This window comes from Sceloporus undulatus, chromosome 3 (genome assembly GCF_019175285.1).
Source record: "Sceloporus undulatus isolate JIND9_A2432 ecotype Alabama chromosome 3, SceUnd_v1.1, whole genome shotgun sequence".
Classification (NCBI taxonomy): Eukaryota; Metazoa; Chordata; class Lepidosauria; order Squamata; family Phrynosomatidae; genus Sceloporus; species Sceloporus undulatus.
Window position 1 is genome coordinate 29,399,391 of NC_056524.1, and position 19,615 is coordinate 29,419,005.

Genomic DNA, 19,615 nt, shown 5'->3' on the forward strand with positions numbered 1-19,615 from the left:
ATTTGATTCCAGGCCAGAAAATGTGATTGGGGCAAATGTAATGGGAACCATGATCTGATGTCGAATCAGATCGAAAAGTGATTTTTCTGTAAGTGGGAATGACACCTATAAGGACCAAATTATGTGTTGCATTATACATGTTTTTAAAAAGGATGCTTAACAATGCAACACTTACTTTGAAGTGAAAACAGCTGAAGAAGAGCTGTTTTTTGTGGATGGAAAGGTGCTCAAAGCAGGAAGTTTGTTTGGCCTGTCACCTGGAGAAATCTCCTCCTCTGACCTTCACCTAATGCTTCTACCTCTCTCTCTCTCTCTATCCCTTGCATTAGGCACCATGGTTGAGTGGTTTGGACATTAGATTAATATACACTGTAAACAATATCCTTTACCCACTTACCTTCTCTGTATGGTACAACACAGTCAGTTTGGACTAAGCACAAATATCATCCATTGATCACCTGAATTCTCTCTCTAGACCAGGGGTTCCCAATCTGGGGTGCCTGTAACCCCAAGGGATGCAAGATGGAGTTTCAGTGGGTACGACAGAGTGGCTTGAGTCCTTGAGTGACAAGTCATGAGTCATCACTCAATTTTCTTTTCTGAATAAATTAGAATCTAATTGCTTATTTTATACACTGAGTGGAATCCTAGGATTTGTATTTGAGATAGTTTAAAATTTTCTGCAAGAGAGCTATAATCCATCCCGCCGCCACTACAGCTCCCTTTTGTTGCTGTTGTTGTTTTCTACCTTTGAGTCGACCCCGACTCATAACTATCTTTTGTATGAGATATCTCCAAGACTCCCTATTCTCCAATGCTCTGCTTAGTTTCTGAAAATCCATGCCCGTGACCAACCTGCCTGAGTCTCTCCATCTGGCATATGACCTTCCTCCCTTTCTACTTCCTTCTATCTTTCCTAGCATTATTTTCTAATGACTCAAGCTGTCTCATGATGTGGCCAAAGTACGATAGCCTTAGTTTGATCATCTTGGTTTCCAAGGAAATTTCAGGCTTATTTGTTCAAGGACCCATTTGTTTGTCCTTTTGGCTGTCCATGGTATCCTCCACACTCTTCTCCAACCCCCATCTCAAATGAGTTGATACTCTTCCTATCTGCTTTTTTCACTATCCAGCTTTCACATCCATACATGGTGACGGGGATTATCACAGCTTGGATGATTCTAATTTTAGTGTTCATTTGTATATCTTTACTCTTTAGGGTGTTGTCAAAATCTATTAAATATCTCACCCAAAACACCTCACCCAAGGTGAGAAAAAGACAGGAGGGGAAAAGAGAGTCATGGTACTCTGAGGGAAGGGGATCCAAAGAGCTTCCCAATTGGGAGGCTGCATATCCTAGTCCCATCCACTCTGCTACAAGGGAGGGTAACAGAAGAGGTTTTGCTGGTTAACTGTCTCTCTGCTCCTGCAACAACTTCTAATCAGTTATAGTTACATCCTTTTATTTATTCCTACCAATACAAGATGCATCATACAAATGACCTGGTTACTTCATACTTTTGACCACCAGTGAGAAAGAGAAAGGGCAGTCATGAAATTTAGGAAGGAGGAGGAAGGAAGATACAAATATTTGTTCTCAGAAACAACACAGGTTAAGAAATGCAAAATATAGCATTGTGCATTAGAATGAGGAAGTTGAGCATAGGACCAGTGAAGCAGTCATGCCTGACACATCAGTGATGCTATCTAGAAGGTGAACAGTGGTTATGGGGAAAAGATTACCAGAAGAGTAGTAATGTTGGTCTTGTTTCTACAAAAGGAGTCCTGTGGCACCTTAGAAAACCTTCATTAAAACATAACCTTTCATTGGTTCAGACAATGAACCAAAAGTACAATCACTTTTGCACACAAACTGGACACTAATAAGCCATCAAAGGATAGAAGAAATGGCTGGAAGCAATGGAAATGAATTTATTAGAAATAAAAAATAATATACCTGACAAACAACAAGAATAAATTACATAAGACTAATGTCAGATAAAGAGGGGTTTTAAAAGATATGATGAAGTGCTGTCAACCAAACCTTGTTAAGACTACAGTCTTATACCACATAGTGTGCAGTAAGCACCATTAAAATATTTCTGAGTAACTATGCATATATTTTTTAACTTTTCATAGAATTAGGTTGTTAATGTGGGAAATGTATTGAAATGTGTATTCAATTTAATTTTACCATTTTATTATGTAGAAGATGTATTCACTAATTAAAGCCGTACGTGTGAAAATTCCATAACATTGTATCATCCATCCCAGGTCTCAAAATACAAAGCTAGCAGAAGAGCATTTAAATCACTATTAGGTCAAATGTCAGATAAAAGAAATGCATGAAATGAATGAGGTTTTTGTACTCTGCTCCAGAGACCCCTCTATGACCTGTGAAATGAAACCTATCCAGGTTGAAACCTATCAATTTTCATGGGGTAATGGCAAAACCTAATTTAGAGTAGCATGTGGTTGAGAGGAGGCAGGCGTAATCTGGAATGCATTACAGTGTTAGGAGTTACATGGCAAATTAGCTGGATGTTTCTTAAAAGACAAGTTGAAAGGGGAAAGCTTCCTGAAGGTGGGATATTTGAAATCCACTATAGTTGCAGGACACTCAGGTGATTGTTTATTAGTTACATTTACATCCTGCCATTCATCCAGTGAGGTAGTGTACCCTCTCTCCACTTTATTATCACAACATCTCTGTAATGAAAGAGAAAGAACTACTGTCCCAAACTCAACAAGTGCAGTTCAGGACTCAGTTGGATTTGAACCTGGATCTTCCAAGCCCCAATCTGATAGTCTAAAGGGGTATACAGACAGCCCTGAAGGGGCATCCTCCAGCCACCCCTTTTAGGGCCAGATGCGTGCCGCAGCCCCGATCTGGCTTTTCCAGGGCACAAAAAGGAACTGCAAAAAGCAGCTCCTTTTGTGCCCTGGAGAAGATGTGATAGCCATAGCACCGTGGCTTTATGATACTTCTTCGGTGCTGCGTCATGTGGATACAGCACCAGAGGAGCACTGTGATGCCGTGCACCGTGTGGTGTGGTATGTGGCATCACACCACCCGGGGCGGGGGGGGGGGGACCAGGGCTTGTGTCATATGGATGCTATGCCCTGACTCCATTCCCAACCCAGCCTTTAAGGCCAGTCTGCACAGGGCCTCACTTTTTTTTTAAATAAAAAAAGGTTTTCAATAACTGTGATAAGAGGTAAGGCCAAGACACTACCAGTGCAATCAAACCCATGTCATTGCTGCCATTCCATAATGAAAAACCTCATTCAATCCATCCTACTACAAAGTATGTCACTGATTGTTGTGGTGTTAGGATACACAGTAAAATCTCCGCAAGAAGTCATGTTTTCTCAGCTCACCTTAATGTCTTTTTCCACTGACTTCAATGTAACATGTTATAGTCTACATAATGCAAGAAGTTCCATCAACAAGATTCCCATTCAAGGTTGCTTCCTATGAGTTAATATTTCTTTTAGTTAGCCATAAAGTACTTGATTAAAAAAAACCTTGTAAATGGCCTATATTTTATTCCTATCCTAGGAACATGACACAGCCTTTTGTACACAATTATGAAACATTATTATTATACACAAGAGTGGATTAAGATTAGAATAGCCTAGACCATTTGAGATGGTATTTGTAGAAGGCAGATGGCATTCCCAGAATATGATGACTCTCACATGGCAGAAATACATAATGTGATTTATCACTCTAGATAAAAACCTACTTTTGACTCATACTTCCTCTCTACAATCTGTTCTGCAGACCCTTCACATCTCCTAGTAGTCTGTTTATTAATTTATTATGTTTATATCCTGCCTTTCAGCCAGTAAGCTCAAGGCAGCTTATTGTTAATATCCTATTTTTCCTCTAAGCTCCTCCTCACCATTTTATCCTCACAGCAACCTTGTGAAGTAGATTAGATAGAATTGTATGTTAGAACATGGTGTGGTGAATGACTATCCCATGGCCAACTCAATGGACTTCACAGCTCATTGAGAACTTGAACCAAAGTTCCAATTTAAGTCTGTAAACCATCACACCTCACAAATTTCCAGTATTACCATCACACAGCCAAGCAAAATCCAAGACTCTAATATGTTCAGTATTATTATTAACAGAGCATTAAAGAATATTTAAACATATCCTGTTTATTAAGTACAGTAATAAATGCTTTTGTTGCATCACTTATTAGTGGTCTCCACTACAAGGTTAGAGTTATGAGCTTGGTAGATGAAGGAAATGCTTTTTGTGGCTGGGAGAACATCAAGAATGCAGAAAGGAGTTAGCTAGTGTTAAGATTTTAGCTATATTTGATATAGTGGTTTGGGGGTTCGACTGGGACCCTGGAAACCAGGGTTCGAATACCTGCTCAGGTAATTGAATCATGAAGGTACATATAGTTGTTGTTTTTAACTGCTGTCAAATTGACTTCGATTTATAACTAAGAATGAGAGACCTTCAAGTCACCCTATCATCAACAGCTCTGTTCAGGTCTTGCAGATTCAGTGCCATGGCTTCTTTAGTTCATTGTTACGGGTTTATAACATGTGTCTTGGGTTGCTTCATTAAGGTTGTTTTTGTGTGTCTTCAAGTTGCCTGTCAACTTATGGTGATCACATGAGTTTCATACAGTTTTCTTAGGCCAGGTATACTCAGATGTGGTTTTGCTAGTTCAGTCTTCTGAAATATAGCCTACCGTGCCTAGTATTCTTTGGTGGTCTCCCATCCAATGGCTGACCTTACTTAACTGACCCTGCTTAGCTTCTAAGTTCAGATGGGATCTGGTGCCATTAAGTTATATGTTGAGGTTATTCAAAACATATTCCCAAAAATGCACAAAAGGATGTACTGTAGTATATCGTTTTGTGCAGTTAGTGGGATATGTTTTGACTTAGAGGATAAGCCTGGTTTCCAGATTTGCTTTATATCAATGCTTCTTGCATATAACTCCTTCCTTGAAAGAAGAATTATAGCTCCTCGTGAGTTGAGAGAGAAGGAGTTTCATATGTGCTAATTATGCAGTATGTTCAAATACACAACGTGAGGTACAGCTGTTGAAGAGCCATGATTTGGCTATCAGTTTGTTGTATAAGGAACCTCTCAATGTAGAAATGTTGTTTAACTCTTGGCAGCTACTTCCACCTTGCAAGTTTAAAAGTCATTAAAAATGAGAATAGCAGACATCTCATTGAGGTGGAGATTGAAGAGACCATTTATGGCCTTAAATCAGACAAAACGGCATAGATGTACATCTGAGTTTTGTATAAAAATGTTTAATCTCCCTCAGAGCACTATATTTTTATTTGATAATGTGAGAAGGGGGAAAGAACCAGATTTATGGTCAGAATAAAGATTTCACATTCTCTTCTTTGTACAGACCAATTCTACGGAGTTTCAGGACTCTTAAGAGTTCTACCTCAATTATGTTGCTTCCAATTAAGACTTATCTCACAACAAAATCTAATAGGCAATATATGTTGGAAAACTGATCTCATCCATGAGGTCAGAGGCATCCACTGAGAATGGCGTTAGTGGACTCTGAGAAGGGGTTTATGTAATGGTGGTACCTGTAGTATGTGGTTTATCACAGTTTCATAAAGCTGCTCCTAGAGATGCAACTCCCACAGTTATAGTGACAGCCAGCAATCAATATTTGTCATGAGTAATGATTCTAAGTAGACTGTACAGAACATATCAGTTGTCCATGCTTGTGATGAGAAAAATTCTTAGAAGTGTTGAGAAAAGGTGGCTCTGAACCTAAGTCGAATCTATAAGCCAGTGGACCTAGACCCTTAACTAATTTCTATGGAAGACCTCCCTGCTGTCTTGGAGGAAACTGATTTTCTAGATCCATTTCAAACCAGATTTAGGACGGGCTACGGAGTAGGCTGTCATGCTCACCTTAGTCGATGATCTCCGCCTGGGCATCGACAGTGGAAGTGTGACCCTGTTGGTGCTCTTGAGCCTCTCAGCGACCTTCAATACCATAGACCACGGTATCCTTCTGGAACACCTGAGAGAGTTGGATATCAGAAGCATTGCCCTGCAGCAGTTCCATTCCTACCTCTCGGGCAGATTCCAGATGGTGATGCTGGGAAACAGTTGCTCTTCTAAAAGAGAGCTAAAATCTGGAGTCCCCCAGGGCGCCATTCTGTCTCCCATGCTGTTTAACATTTACATGAAGCCGCTGGGTGAGATCATCTGGAGAATGGGGCGGGGTGTTATCAGTACGCTGATAACACCCAAATATATTTCTCTATGTCTCAGACTGATGCAGTGACTAAGGATGGCATCTCTCCTCTGAATGCCTGTATTGAGGTTGTAATGGACTGGATTAGGGAAAACCGTCTCAAGCTGAATCCAGGTAAGATGGAGGTACTTGCTATAGGGACCCCAAATCCAGGAATGGAGATATGTCAGCCAGTTCTGGACAGGGTCACAGTTCCCCTGAAGGACTCTGTCCGCAGCTTTGGGGTGATCCTTGACTCGTCACTTCAGCTGACAGTTCAGGTGGATGCGACGGTCAGGAGCACCTGTTATCAGCTTCGGTTGATATGCCATCTGCGCCCCTTCCTGGAGCCGGGAGACCTTGAAACAGTAGTACATGCACTGGTAACCTCTCGTCTCTACTTCTGTAATGCACTCTACATGGGGCTACCCTTGTGCCAAATTCAGAAACTTCAATTGGTACAAAATATGGTAGCCAGATTGGTTGTGGGTTCTTCAAGACCTGATCGTATAACACTCATCTTGAAATCCCTCCACTGGCTGCCTATTAGTTTCCGGGCACGGTACAAGGTGTTGGCTATTACCTTTAATGCTACATGGCTTGGGTCCTGACTACTTATGGGAGCGCCTTCTCCCATAGTGTCCGCCCCACCCCTTATGGTCTGCTGAGAAGAATTTACTTCAGTCTAAAAAATCCAGACTGTCCACCGTTTTCCAGAGGGCCTTCTCCACTCCTGCTCCAAGGCTATGGAATGATCTGCCAGAGGAGATCTGCCACATTACCACCCTGGCAGCCTTTATAAAGGCCATTAAGATGGATCTCTTCCAGCAGACCTTTCCAAACTAACCTCCCCTCCCTGAACACAATGCAGCTTATTCCCTCCTATTATACAGTCCTTCTTCTATTTCCCCCCAAATTTGTTGAATTTATCATCACAATGTTTTTATATCATAATTCATTTAATTTAGTTTTATAATCAGGGATGGGGAGTTGGGTGGGGGATTAATTTTAACTAGATTTGATATGTAATACACTGTTTTTTACATGTTGTAACTCGGCTTGATTCCCCGTGAAAAGGTGGGCTATAAATTATTATTATTATTATTATTATTGAAGGCTGCAACTGACAAACTGGGTAGTGTTTCCATTTATAAAGTACAGTTTATTAAATGTGACTGTCTCAGAATCATATTCAAGTATGCCATTGTCAATTGTCAACTAACTCCTGAAGATATCTAAGAGTGTGTGTTTCCTCTGTCTTGGAAGCATTTAACTCTTTGAACTATAATACACTAAGTTTGAAGGGTTTGAAAAAAATGCCTTGAAGCCACACAGCAACAGCAGGGGATGGCCCTCCGTCATCATATGGAAAGTAGGTGAAGACTCCTGACCTCCCCAGCAGTTGGATTTTGAGCAGGAGAAGCACCTTCATGGGTTCTTAGATTTATAATAAAATACCACTCTGAATTCCAACATCAAAATAATCCTCAGAATTTTGAATTGGAGAAGAATTTCTATAAACATGGTAGTTGAGAACATTTTTGTACCCTTCAATATGTTATAATGGAAGAGAAGCTGAAGTCTTAACCATACTGTCTGAAGAAACACCTTATCAAAGTTTTGGGTCAACGTACTCAGGATCTGATCACCTCATGACTTGCATCTTGTCAGTTATTCCCAACTAAGATATATCTATTCACTTAATTGTTGAATAGTGAGTCAACATGTACATAAATCCAGTTGATTCAGTGGATCTGCTTTAGTAAGAATTACCAAGATTTAGGTTAAAGATTTATAATCCTGAGAGCAAATGAATGTTTTCTCACATGATGCTATTACTGAACATATGTGTGTTCTTGGGTTGTTGGGGTTTTTTTTGTGTGTGTTTTCAAAGTATTAAAACACACACTATACCACTCAGCAATGGGAGTGATAAAGGGGACTTTAAAAATAGTTTGTGATATGAGATGAGGCCCTGATGTTCATGTGCAGGTTTTTGTTTTGTTTTTTAAACAGCCTACTAGGTATATTTAAGCCTTGGAGCCTCCCTAAAGTAGCTCTCTAGCCTGGTTATTCTTTACTGCTTGAACTTAGAATCATTGGTACTAGTAGTACATTTTGCTGTTGTTAATTGCCATCAAGTTGACTTCAACTTGTGGCAGTCCTATGAATGAGAGACCTCCAAGTCACATTAGAAGCCTTGTTCAGGTCTTGCAGATTCAGAGTTGTGTCTTCCTTGTCTGAGTCAATCCACCTGTAGTGTGTTCTTTCTCATTTCCTACTGCCTTCTGCCTTACCAGGCACTGTTACCTGGTATGTCTTCTCATGATATGGCCAAAGTCTCAGTTTTGTTATCTTGGCTTCTAGGGAGAGTTCAGACTTTCTCTTGGACCCATTTATTTGTCTTTTTAAGTGTCTGTGGTATCCACAGAACCTTCTTCCAGCACTGCTTTTCAGATGAGTTGATTCTCTTCCCATCAGCTTTCTTCACTGTCCAGCTTTCACAGCTATACATTTATAGTAGTAAATATATATGCCCCCAAGTAACTACTTTATAATCATGGTGGGGATTGCACGAGGAAAGTTTTGAACTGAAAATCAGCAGTGTTAAGCAATCTCTTCTCTCTTTCACTCACTGTCAGTTCAGTGCATACTAAAAGTGGTCATTTGTATATCTGTGGCAGTCTGTAAACTATCAGGTCTCAGGTCTTGATGACTTTTCAGCACAGAAAAAAACAATGGTAGTCATTGGACACAAATATGGTACCAGTTCCCTGCACATTAAAACAAGCCTCACATCAGCTTGGGAAGCACAGACGTAACTGATCCTATGCATGAAGCATAAAGTCTGTTTAGCCTAATGGTTAATCTTGAAATTACTTTTATTTGCATGTTACTGAGAAATGCAGTGATTGGAAGTGAGTACAGTATAAAGTACTCTTAACAGACAGACAGACCATGTTGTCCAAGGTGGCAGAATGGGATAATGCTGAATCAGATAGACACGTCTTTCGACCGTTAATATTATACCCTTCGCTCCAGTGGTTCTCAGGCTTTGGTCACTCAGCTGTTTTAGACTTTACTGGGAAAGACTTTAGGTCCCAGAAGCCCCAGCCAGCTTGGGCAACAGTCAGGCATTCTGGGAGCTGAAGCCCAAAACAGGGAGCAATCATTTTGTTTTAGAAAGTACCATGAACATTGATAGCACTGTGTAAATAACAACAAAAACTATGTCCTATTCATCTATTGGATTTTCTATATATACTAAAAGCACTAACATAAGCCATCTCAGGTTTTTTCATATTTTAAACAGTTATTTATTATTTATATTATTTATTTATATCCCACCTTTCTCCCAGTATAGGGACTCAAAGCAGCTATTTTTAAACTTAATGTGATTTTTTTAAAAAAGATTAGACACTCGTTGTTGTGTGACTTCAAGCCAAGTCTGACCTATCTGTCATATGGTTTTCTTGGAAAGATTTATTCAGAAGAGGTTTTCGTTGCCTTCCTCTGAGGCTGTCATAATGTGATTTCCCTGTTATACCCAGTAGGTTTCCATGCTAAGTGGAGATTCAAAATCTCTGAGTCCTAGTCCAACACTCATACTACTACACCATACTGGCTAGCATGTGGATTAACCCATCACTATTTATTTATTTATTTATTTGTCTGTGAGTTTCTGTCAAGTGTGATATGAAACAAAAATCTCACATCCGTTTTCTATGGGGAGATGCCCAAGCTACTCTTGGATCAGGAGTAGCACATTGGTGAGCTTCCACAAATGGGTGATTATACAAAGGCAGATCTCTGAGAATCCTAGTACAATATGCAAATCACTGCACCATGCTGGTGCTGGATGTTCATAATATGGGATAAATAAAATGTTGGTTTTTTAATGTTTTGACACCTTTTCCACAGCTGGAAGTTAATTAACAAAAGATTTATAAAATAAAAAACAAGAAGTAGACCATTTGAAAAATTAAGAAGTCTTCATGCATTTTTCCAACAAAACCCTGTCAAGTTAAATTACATGTTTGCCTTGTGAGGAAAAACAATGCTGATGTTTGTGAAAATCATGTATTTGAGAGCAGTGAGAAGACTGAATATCTCAAATACCTGTCCTGATTAGCGTTAAAGTACTTTTACCTAATTTTTTAATAGGAGAGACAGTGTGGTTTAGTGGCTTGAGTGTTACACTGGGACTCCAGGGGACCAGAGTTCAAATCCCTGCTCAGTCACAGAAACCCATTGGGCATGCTACATTCAGAGGTAGGCTATGGTAAAACTCCTTTTGAAGAAATCTTTCCAAGAAGCCCTGTGCACACAAGAACAAAACCGAAAGATTCTTTAATAAGTCTCCATCAGGATTAGTTTACCTAAAGATAAGTGTTACGTGACACCTCTCTGCTTGTTGTATTGACTGCTGTTGCAAATATATGGGCAATAGATGTTTATTTTACTGTGCAGTTTAGAATTGAGGAAGAACGTGTATTATGTATCTTACTTGCCTTTGCTGGACAATGCTTTATACTAATATGCCAGCATATTGATATGACCATTCCTTGGTTTTTTCTAACATCTTTGTTAAATAAAAACTTGTGTAAATAACATAAAAAGTAGGAAGAAAATGGGCTGCATCTCTTGATTGAATGTGTGGATATACCTTTGTCTCTATATACACAAGAAAAGACAGATTGAATGGCTTGTTTCCAGCTAACTTCAGTACAGTACTACTTGGTATTTGATAGGAGCAGAGAACAATTTGCCCAATAGCAGCCTATTATTAAGTGCAGTAAGGTCTGTTTTTAAGCCAGAAATGTTTGAACTGGAGACTGAAACAGGAAACATGCAGTTGGCACTGTTTTGTTTCTTTCAAGACTTGCTTCCAGCCAAGTTAGTCAGTTATTTACATGCTCCAACTCCCTCAATTTCTCCTAATTTTCTGTGTGAAGATCACCATCTTATTACTCCATATTCGAATAGAGAAATAGTACTGCATGCTACATTTGATATTATTTCTGTGTATATCAACAACGCTATCTCTTGGGATGTTTTTGTGAATTGGACAGTGCCTATAAAATGTGCGTAATTTTTTTTTTTAGAAAATAAAGTACTGAAGAAAATTTGCAGCTGTTGAAGCTGTACAGGTTCTCTGAAACGTAATATCCAGATGTTCACAAGCTTCTTTCTTTGGACATTCCAGCAGTCATAAACGTTTGCTTGGAGTCTTTTGATCACTTACACTCTTCTGGAGGCAGTGTAGTTCCTCAGTGTATAAATGAGGCAATTGGCTTAGCACTGCAAAATGAGCAGATGTGCTGGGCTGGTATTCAATTCATGCCAGATGAAAGGTTTAATTTTAAAGGCTGGTGCTGCACGTTAGCATGTGAAATTCCTGGCAGTGTTAGCAGGAAAACGTTCAATTTGCCATTCAATAAAAAAAATAATACTCAGGTTGCATAAGAAAAAAATATTCTGTAGAAAAGCTGACAAAAATATGCATGGTTTTAGAATGGTGTGTACACATAGTTTTTAAGTTTAGTATTTTTCTTCATACATTATATAGATGCTTTTATTTTTTTGACCAAGGATAACTGGATATAGAGGTGGATTTTTATTTTATTAATTTTATATCCATCTATTAGTTTTTGACTGAAAATCTAATTCACTGTTGTCCTTCTTGTGTGTCTTCAAGTCATTTCCGACTTGTGGCAACACTAAGGCAAAGCTAATATGGTGTTTTCTTGGCATGATTCATTCAGAGGACAGGATTTGTTCAGAGGATGTTTGCCATTGCCTTCCCCTGAGGCTGAGAGCATGTGACTTGCTCAAGGTCATTCAGTAGGTTTCATGGCCAAGCTGGGAACCCTGGTCCCCAGAATCATAGTCACTCAAACCACTACACCACGATGGCCCTACCTGCATTATACAAAGTATAAAATACAAATGGATCAAAGCAGAGCAATGGAATGGACCTTGCTGTCTATCCTTTCTCTGCTGCATGAAGAGTGACTGGCCAGTGGTGGAAACAAAGGAGCTAAGTGGCAATTGAGTCTGATAGGAATACACTCTTTCTACTGTCTGGAAAGTGACTGATGGAATAGAGGTGATTTTAATCTGCTTTAATTTAGCTAGTGGTTGTTTGAACATGTTGTTACACAATGCAAGCTGTTAGAGGGGATCAGATAGATAAATAAATGTATAATCACCAGATGTAGCAACTAATCTGTATACTCTCTACACATGATAAGATGTTGGGAGAAGAGTTCAGCATTCTTGGTACTGAATGTCTTCCCTAAAGAAACCTGTCCAAGACCTACACATTTGACAGTGCTAATGTTTACTTTGTTCAGTTTAACAATAGACTGGTACAACTGAATGTTTACCCAAATGTGCAATTGATTGCACATACATATCTGCATGTGCATGTGCATGTGCATGCACAATGGCAACTCAGGGACAACTGTGTTTCCATAACCATGAAATGATTACAGATGTTCCTTATCAGGCACATATGTCCAACTGCTTACATGTGTAAGACACTGATAGGATTCTAGCCACGCACTTACAGATAGACATATAATTTGCAAACATCCATTACCAATGTACTCTATTCCGAGGCTTTTACAAAAGGTCTGTAGAAATTAAAAGCTAGAATAAAGCTTTGATACTGATGTAGTAATTAACTATACATTACAGTTTCCCAAATTGCTTTGTTACTAGTACTAACTGCAATTTGCCTTAACTAGTTGGGACTGACATACCCAGAAATAAAGCACATTGCCATATAAATTAGATATGGCTTAGCAAAATTCAGATAGAGAGTATTTGGATCAGCCCTGTGTGGAACTATGTTGCATATCCAGGCTAACTGAAACTGCAGCTTCTTTAGTCATTGGAAGTAACAGCCCTAACTTGACTTGAACCCAGAAGTCAACAACTAATGGATGTCTACAGTGTATCTAGTGTACAGTGACCAATAAATCAAGTTGAGAAAGCATATTTGGAGTATATCACCATTCCTTACACAGAATCACTTACAGACATAAATATAACAGTACTTTTTTTTGGTATGACTAGTGCATACTAGTCATACCAAACAGTATATAGTTAAATTCCTGTTTTGAAAAAAAGTTTATTCTAAAACAAAATTTGAAAATGAGATTTGATCCATTGCTGGCTGAACTGAAACTGATTTAAATGGATATGGGAGTACCACAGCAGTGACTAGGCTGAGATGAGTACAATTCAACTAGGCTGAATACAATCGAATAGAAGTTGAATACAATTCAACTAGAAGAATACAGTTCTTGTGATTGTAAATAAGGTCTTCTTTATCCCAGTCCTGTCACTTCCCCCACCTTGTATCAGCTCAGTCTAGGAGATATATTGAAATGAGACTTAATTGGTCATGCTCTGTTATGTCTAGTTGTGTATTATGATCACAGTGTGTATCTTCCATTCCAAGGATTTAAAATCATTTTCTTTGTTTGCAGATTTAATACATTACTAAAGGGAAGATTTCAGAAATGGCTATAGAAAGGTCTCAGTGGTGGCTCTTTATAGTGAAGCTGTTGATACTTCTGATATATTATGTAAGTATATAAGCAACACTTTTTGCTTTGTATTGTAAATTTATGCTGCGATGTTTTACCTGAGTACATTCTTTTGTACTCTGAATAACTAAATTAACAGGTCTGAATAGTTAATTGGTGGCACAAAGGAAACTAATTTTGTGATTCAGAGATAATAAGTCTACTTTATGGGTAAATACCATTTAAATATGTTCCCTTGAAATGAGTCAGATTATCTCCAAACAACTGTAGGATGTTAACCATAGTCTCAGTTATATCACAAGAATATATTGCCAGGTTGTCTTAGCTTTAAAATGTCTACAAAATGTCTACAAAAAAGGAAAGTCAATTATTTTGGGTTTGTCTAGTTCTATGTTTGGATGTTGCATCTAGAATTTACTTTTTAGTCAGCTCTTACCTGGTATACTGTACCCAGTTCTGGACACCACAATTCCAGAGGGATATTGACAAGCTGGATCATGTCTGGAGAAGGGCAACCAAAACAGTGAAAGGTCTGGAAACCAGGCTCTGTAAGGAGGAGTTTAGGGAGCAGGGTATGGAAAAGAGAAGGTTGTGACATCATAACCATGTTTAAATATTTGAAGGGATGTCATATTGAGGAGGGAGCAAGCTTGTTTTCTGCTGCTCCAGAGACTAGGACACAGAGCAATGGATTCAAACTACAGGAAAAGAGACTCCACCTCAATATTAGGAAGAACTTCCTGACAGTAAGAGCTATTTGGCAGTGGAACACACTCCCTTGGGAAGTGGTGGAGTCTCCTTCTTTGGAGGTTTTTAAACAGAGGCTGGATCATCATCTGTCAGGAGTGTTTTGTGTGTTCCTGCCTGGCAGAGGGTTGGACTGGATGGCCCTTGGGGTCTCCTCCAACTCTGTGATTCTAATTGGCCTAATTTCCACTAGTAGTCCTGACTAGAATAGACCAATTGAATCAAGAGGGATTCAGTAAATCCTATATATACGTACTGGGGACTATATCCAGTTGGATTTAACAGAACATTGTTGTGTGGACACGTATAGGATTATAGAGTTAGAAATGTTAAATGAAAATGATAAACAGAAGCATCACTATAATTCCTATTTTATTTTTAGTCATACACTGTAATTTGTGAAACGGGTGGTTGCAGAGAACAAGAGTTCAGAGATCATGATGGAAAGTGTATGTTGTGTGAACAGTGTGGACCTGGTATGGAACTATCTAAGGTATGCATATTAATGTGAAAGTTCTGTACATTATTTGTATGATGTTATTTGTTTTTGCTACTAGTATAATTAGCTTGAAAATTAAATTGAATACTATTTAGATATGTATGTATATTGAGCCACAGTTGGTGGTGAACTAACGCTTGGAAATGCAGAATAGCTGTTTTGAAAATCTCATGTTTGCAATGTGATTCACTGGCAAAGTTATTTTTATGGCATGATAAGGGTTAAGATGTTAAGCGGGATTTAACATTTTTGAAATAACATCTAAGACTATTCCATTCTTTTAAAAAAGTTAAACTATGTAGTTCCTATATCCTTAGCTATATTCTACTCAAGAGGGATTTTTTGAAATGAAGGGTTGTGGTTTCTGGGTGCTTTGAAAAGATTTGCTAAAAAAATCCATGAGCTTAAAAGTTACAGGAACATTTTAGAACAATACGATCTTTCTTCACTGCTCTGTTGTGTTTTGTTTAAGATAACGGAGCTTTTTCATAATATTTTTGAATGCCATAACTGCATTTGTGTTCAGGGATATTGTAACAAAGGGATCTTGCAGCTCCTTTGAAACTAACGGAAAGAAAGAGGTTGGTAGCATAAACTTTCATAGACTTCAGTCAACTTTCACAGATTGAAGTCAGTGAAACTTACACACCGTTTGGAAAACAGTAAGAACAGATGATAGTAACCATTAGGCCAGACATACTGAAACCTCTTCTTCATAAGTGTCAAGGCCTTTAGATGGGTTCTCCATCTGTTTAAAGATAAATCATGATGAATTTCCAGTCTATTGCAAATATGAGGCAAGCTGTGGTATATGTAAAGATGATAAGGTCTTTCTGTTGCAAGTACCTCTTGTTACCACAGCATAATAATAACAGACTAGTTTCTGGGTCACAAGGGACAGTTTGGTTAGTTGACTGCATCAATTTTAGAGGAAAAAAGCTGGCCAAAATCTCTGGGATCTCCTCTAAATTGACAATGTTGAAAAATATAGGCACAGTTGACTACTTTTATGATGCCAGGCTACCTTTTATTGAATATATCAATAGTAAAATAGACAATGTGCATTGCTGTATTCTTATGCAAATCTGTGAGATGATGTTTCTTTGACACTGAAAAATCAGTTACCCTGTGGTTTGGAGGGGTTTCTTTACAGTTGCCATTGATGTTGATGTATTTGAAATTTTGCTCCCTTTTTGTGTTCATCATACTTTTATAAAACCGGTGCTTTGTGCTGGCCTGGGGCCAAAATAAGGGCTTGGTAGGGTGCCATTTTGGCGTGCCACCGTTTACATGGGCCACCCCATGATGACGTGCCTCATGTGCTACATCCAAATGGCACAGCGCATGAGGGATGTCATAGGGCTGCATCAAGGCACTTATGATGCCTCTGCAGCAGTGGAAAAAGGAACCGCGTTTCACGGCTCCTTTTCCGATCAGATCATTGCCACAACATGCTGTTGCCATGGCTATGATTTGGTGCCCCTTTCTGCCCATCTGTACAGCTCCTAACTTCCTAGACACATGGAAATGTGTAATTTTGTTCTTTTCAAAATAAGTTTTTATAAAAGACCAGAAGAGATCTATATAGTTCTAAGACTAAAAAAATGTTGAGGGCATAGAGATAAGACGATACCTGTACTTCAAAAAATCCTCTAGTCCAAAGAAGGAACACCCAGATTTACACAGGATATCAAATACGCAAAGGTCTGGTTTTTCTTTTACCATCTGTTCATGTGTGTAGTAGTGGTAAGTGCCACATGATAGTGCCAAGCTACTGCATTGCCTCCATTGCCTTTCATTTCTGGTAGACAGGATGAAAGACCAAATCTAGTAAATTAAGCTAAAATTAATCTATCCTCTAGGCTCCTAATACCACCCTTTTACTGCCTGCATCGAGCTATGAAGTGGAAGAGGGAGTTAAGCCTTTTTTCCTAACTAGTTTGTTTGTTTTATTACATTTTGTTTTATATCCTGCCTTTCAGGATACAAATCCTGCCAAGGATTGCCCACATCAGTCTCTGAAGAAAAGGTCATTAATAATTTCTGGAGAACTATTTATATTCTGCCCAATTCTGTGTCCTTTAGACATATATTAGGTCATCATGTTTTCTTTTACCATAGCAATCCCTGAGGAGTAACTCAGGAAACTGGTTTACTGTGTGTGCTACTTAAAACATATCTTCTGTATCTTTGGCAAGTCTTTCAAAGAGAACTATTTTGAAGCAATTACTGGATAGCATTTTTTGTCTTTCAAAATTAGCTCTTTCAAACAAAATATTTTGAAAACTATGTCTAGCTACATTATGTACATTTCAGTCTATTCTTTTTTAGAAACAAATTGCTTTTCCTACCTTTAGTTCAGTTAGCATTTTAGGGAAAGTTATGATAGATGTAGCTATCTTTCAAGATATTTATTCATGATATCATCCTCCCCATTTACTACCATTTGTCAGAACATTATGAATACATGTATTCCTTGCCCTGAGGAGAATATAGTCTTACGTAGTTATTTATTAGCAAAAGGAAACCACAGTGAAGACTGAATGAATAAAAGCCAACGATGGAGTGAGACAGAAGATTGCCTGTCAGTATGGACTGGGATGGGAACAAATATGCTGAATTTCAGGCATATTTCTTACCATCTCCATCTGTAAATACCAGGAATTGGAAACTGGTATGATTTTTGTTTAAAGGGTTACTTGTGTCATAAGCCCAGAGAAGAGGGTTTTAAGCCAGTAGAAGAGGGTTTTGAAAATTAAAATGTCGGGAAACTCACATATAGCAAGAGTAGCTTATACAGTATTTATAAATTTTATGCTTTTGATTACATTTTTACACTTAAGGGATTAGTTGTAATGCATCCCTACTGTTCTGCCTGTCCGCTTCTTTCACAGTAATGTATATCCCATGTGTATATACATGGGACAACAGCAAAAAGAGAAAATATATCCTAAGTTTTGTAAAGCGTTCTTTGAAAGTGTGCAACCCATTGGCCTACATCCTACCAGTCACTACCAACTAGAGCAGGCTCATTGAATCACTTGTTGAATGATGAGTCAATACATAGATAAGTCCATTGATTTAGTGGGTCAACTCTATGTGAGACTAAACAGTAGCCTGGCTATTTTGCACTTAATTTGGTAACTTGTGGCAGAACATGTGCAAATAGGAGGGAAAACATGTGAAAGTATGTACTGTACCAATATCGTCTGATGTACAGTTGACCCTCCATATCCATGGATTTTGCCATTTTATATAAGGGACACCATTTTATTACCCATTGTGTTTAATGGGACTTGAACATCCATGGATTTTGGTATCCACAGGGTGTCATGGAACCAAACCCCAGCAGATACCAAGAGTCCACAGTATATTGTTAATATGTCATATGTTAATATGATTTGTAGACTTGTTTGGTTATATAGAACAAACATATGCATCAAGACAACAAAGGTCTTTAACTGTAATGCTGACTTGGCTCCCATTGAATTAACAGGCTATTAAGAAATGCATAAGAGAAGGGCTGAGAGTGAAATTTACTACTATTTATTCTGGATAGTTGTTGATCCAGCTAGAATAACAACTGTACTTTGTTACAGAATCATTCTAATAACTGAGGAAGAATGTGAACTGAGTGACTATATTTTCTTTTAGTAGGCATTATACAATCTCATAATCTGCAACTAATCAACACTATACCAAGATATTCTTTTTTAAACAAGGTGGGTGCCAAAAGCCACTCAGTAGGCAAAAGCAGTCAAGTGAGAGAGTCTTTCAGCTGTTACCTAAAGGCAAAGTGAATGTGTAGAGTTGGCAAGTTATTTTAATAAAACTGGACCGAACTGGTTGTAATCGCAGGAATGTACATGAAGAACAGGGAAAGGTTTTCCCAGCCAGGTAGAAAGCAACTGGGAAATTATAACTTAAAAGGAAGGCTCAGAGGAGGAACTCAAGGGTCTAAATCCAATTGCTAGTTCCAACTAGAGCAAGCCAGTTGAATGAACTGCTGAATGGTAAATCAACACTTATGTAAATCTCATGATTGAGTGGATCTACTCTAGTTGGGACCAGTAATTGGATTTAGGCATTTATCTTGAAGATGAGCTGGATTTTCATCAGTCTTTACCAGGAATGAGACTGCAAACCTATAAGCTGGCATGTCAATAGGAAACCATTGCATTTGTCATCTAGACGTAAAGTGTATACTTAAATATTGACTGATTTACTTTGCAACATTCCTTTTTTGTAATTCAGTCTATCCTCTCCAAACTCTTTCTTGTCCTACTAGAATTGGAAACAAAGTATGATGTAATTGGGACAATAATAAACTTATCAAGTTTGTAGTGGAAGTGGGAGTTTGCTCTGTAGAGTTAAATCCAAAGGCAGAAGCTTGCCTAATGAATGTTCTTGGTACCCACTCCATAAAATGAAAAACAGATATGTTTTGATGATTTTTCTGGTACTCTATGAAACAATGCAAAACTGCTCTTGAAGAGACAGATATTGGGAAGAAGGGGAAGAAGAAATGTGTCTCGGTTGCTTGGTTAATGAGAGTG

General features: G+C 38.5%; 1 protein-coding gene across 1 annotated transcript in view; it reads left to right on the plus strand.

The window, feature by feature from the left end:
* TNFRSF19 (TNF receptor superfamily member 19) overlaps positions 1-19,615 on the plus strand; it is a 195,585-nt gene that overhangs the window by 8,418 nt on the left and 167,552 nt on the right. The window contains exons 2-3 of the mRNA XM_042459865.1: positions 13,754-13,852; positions 14,943-15,053. Of these exons, the coding sequence (XP_042315799.1) occupies positions 13,787-13,852; positions 14,943-15,053 (177 nt within the window). The 5' untranslated portion in view covers positions 13,754-13,786. The remainder of the gene's footprint in view (positions 1-13,753; positions 13,853-14,942; positions 15,054-19,615) is intronic.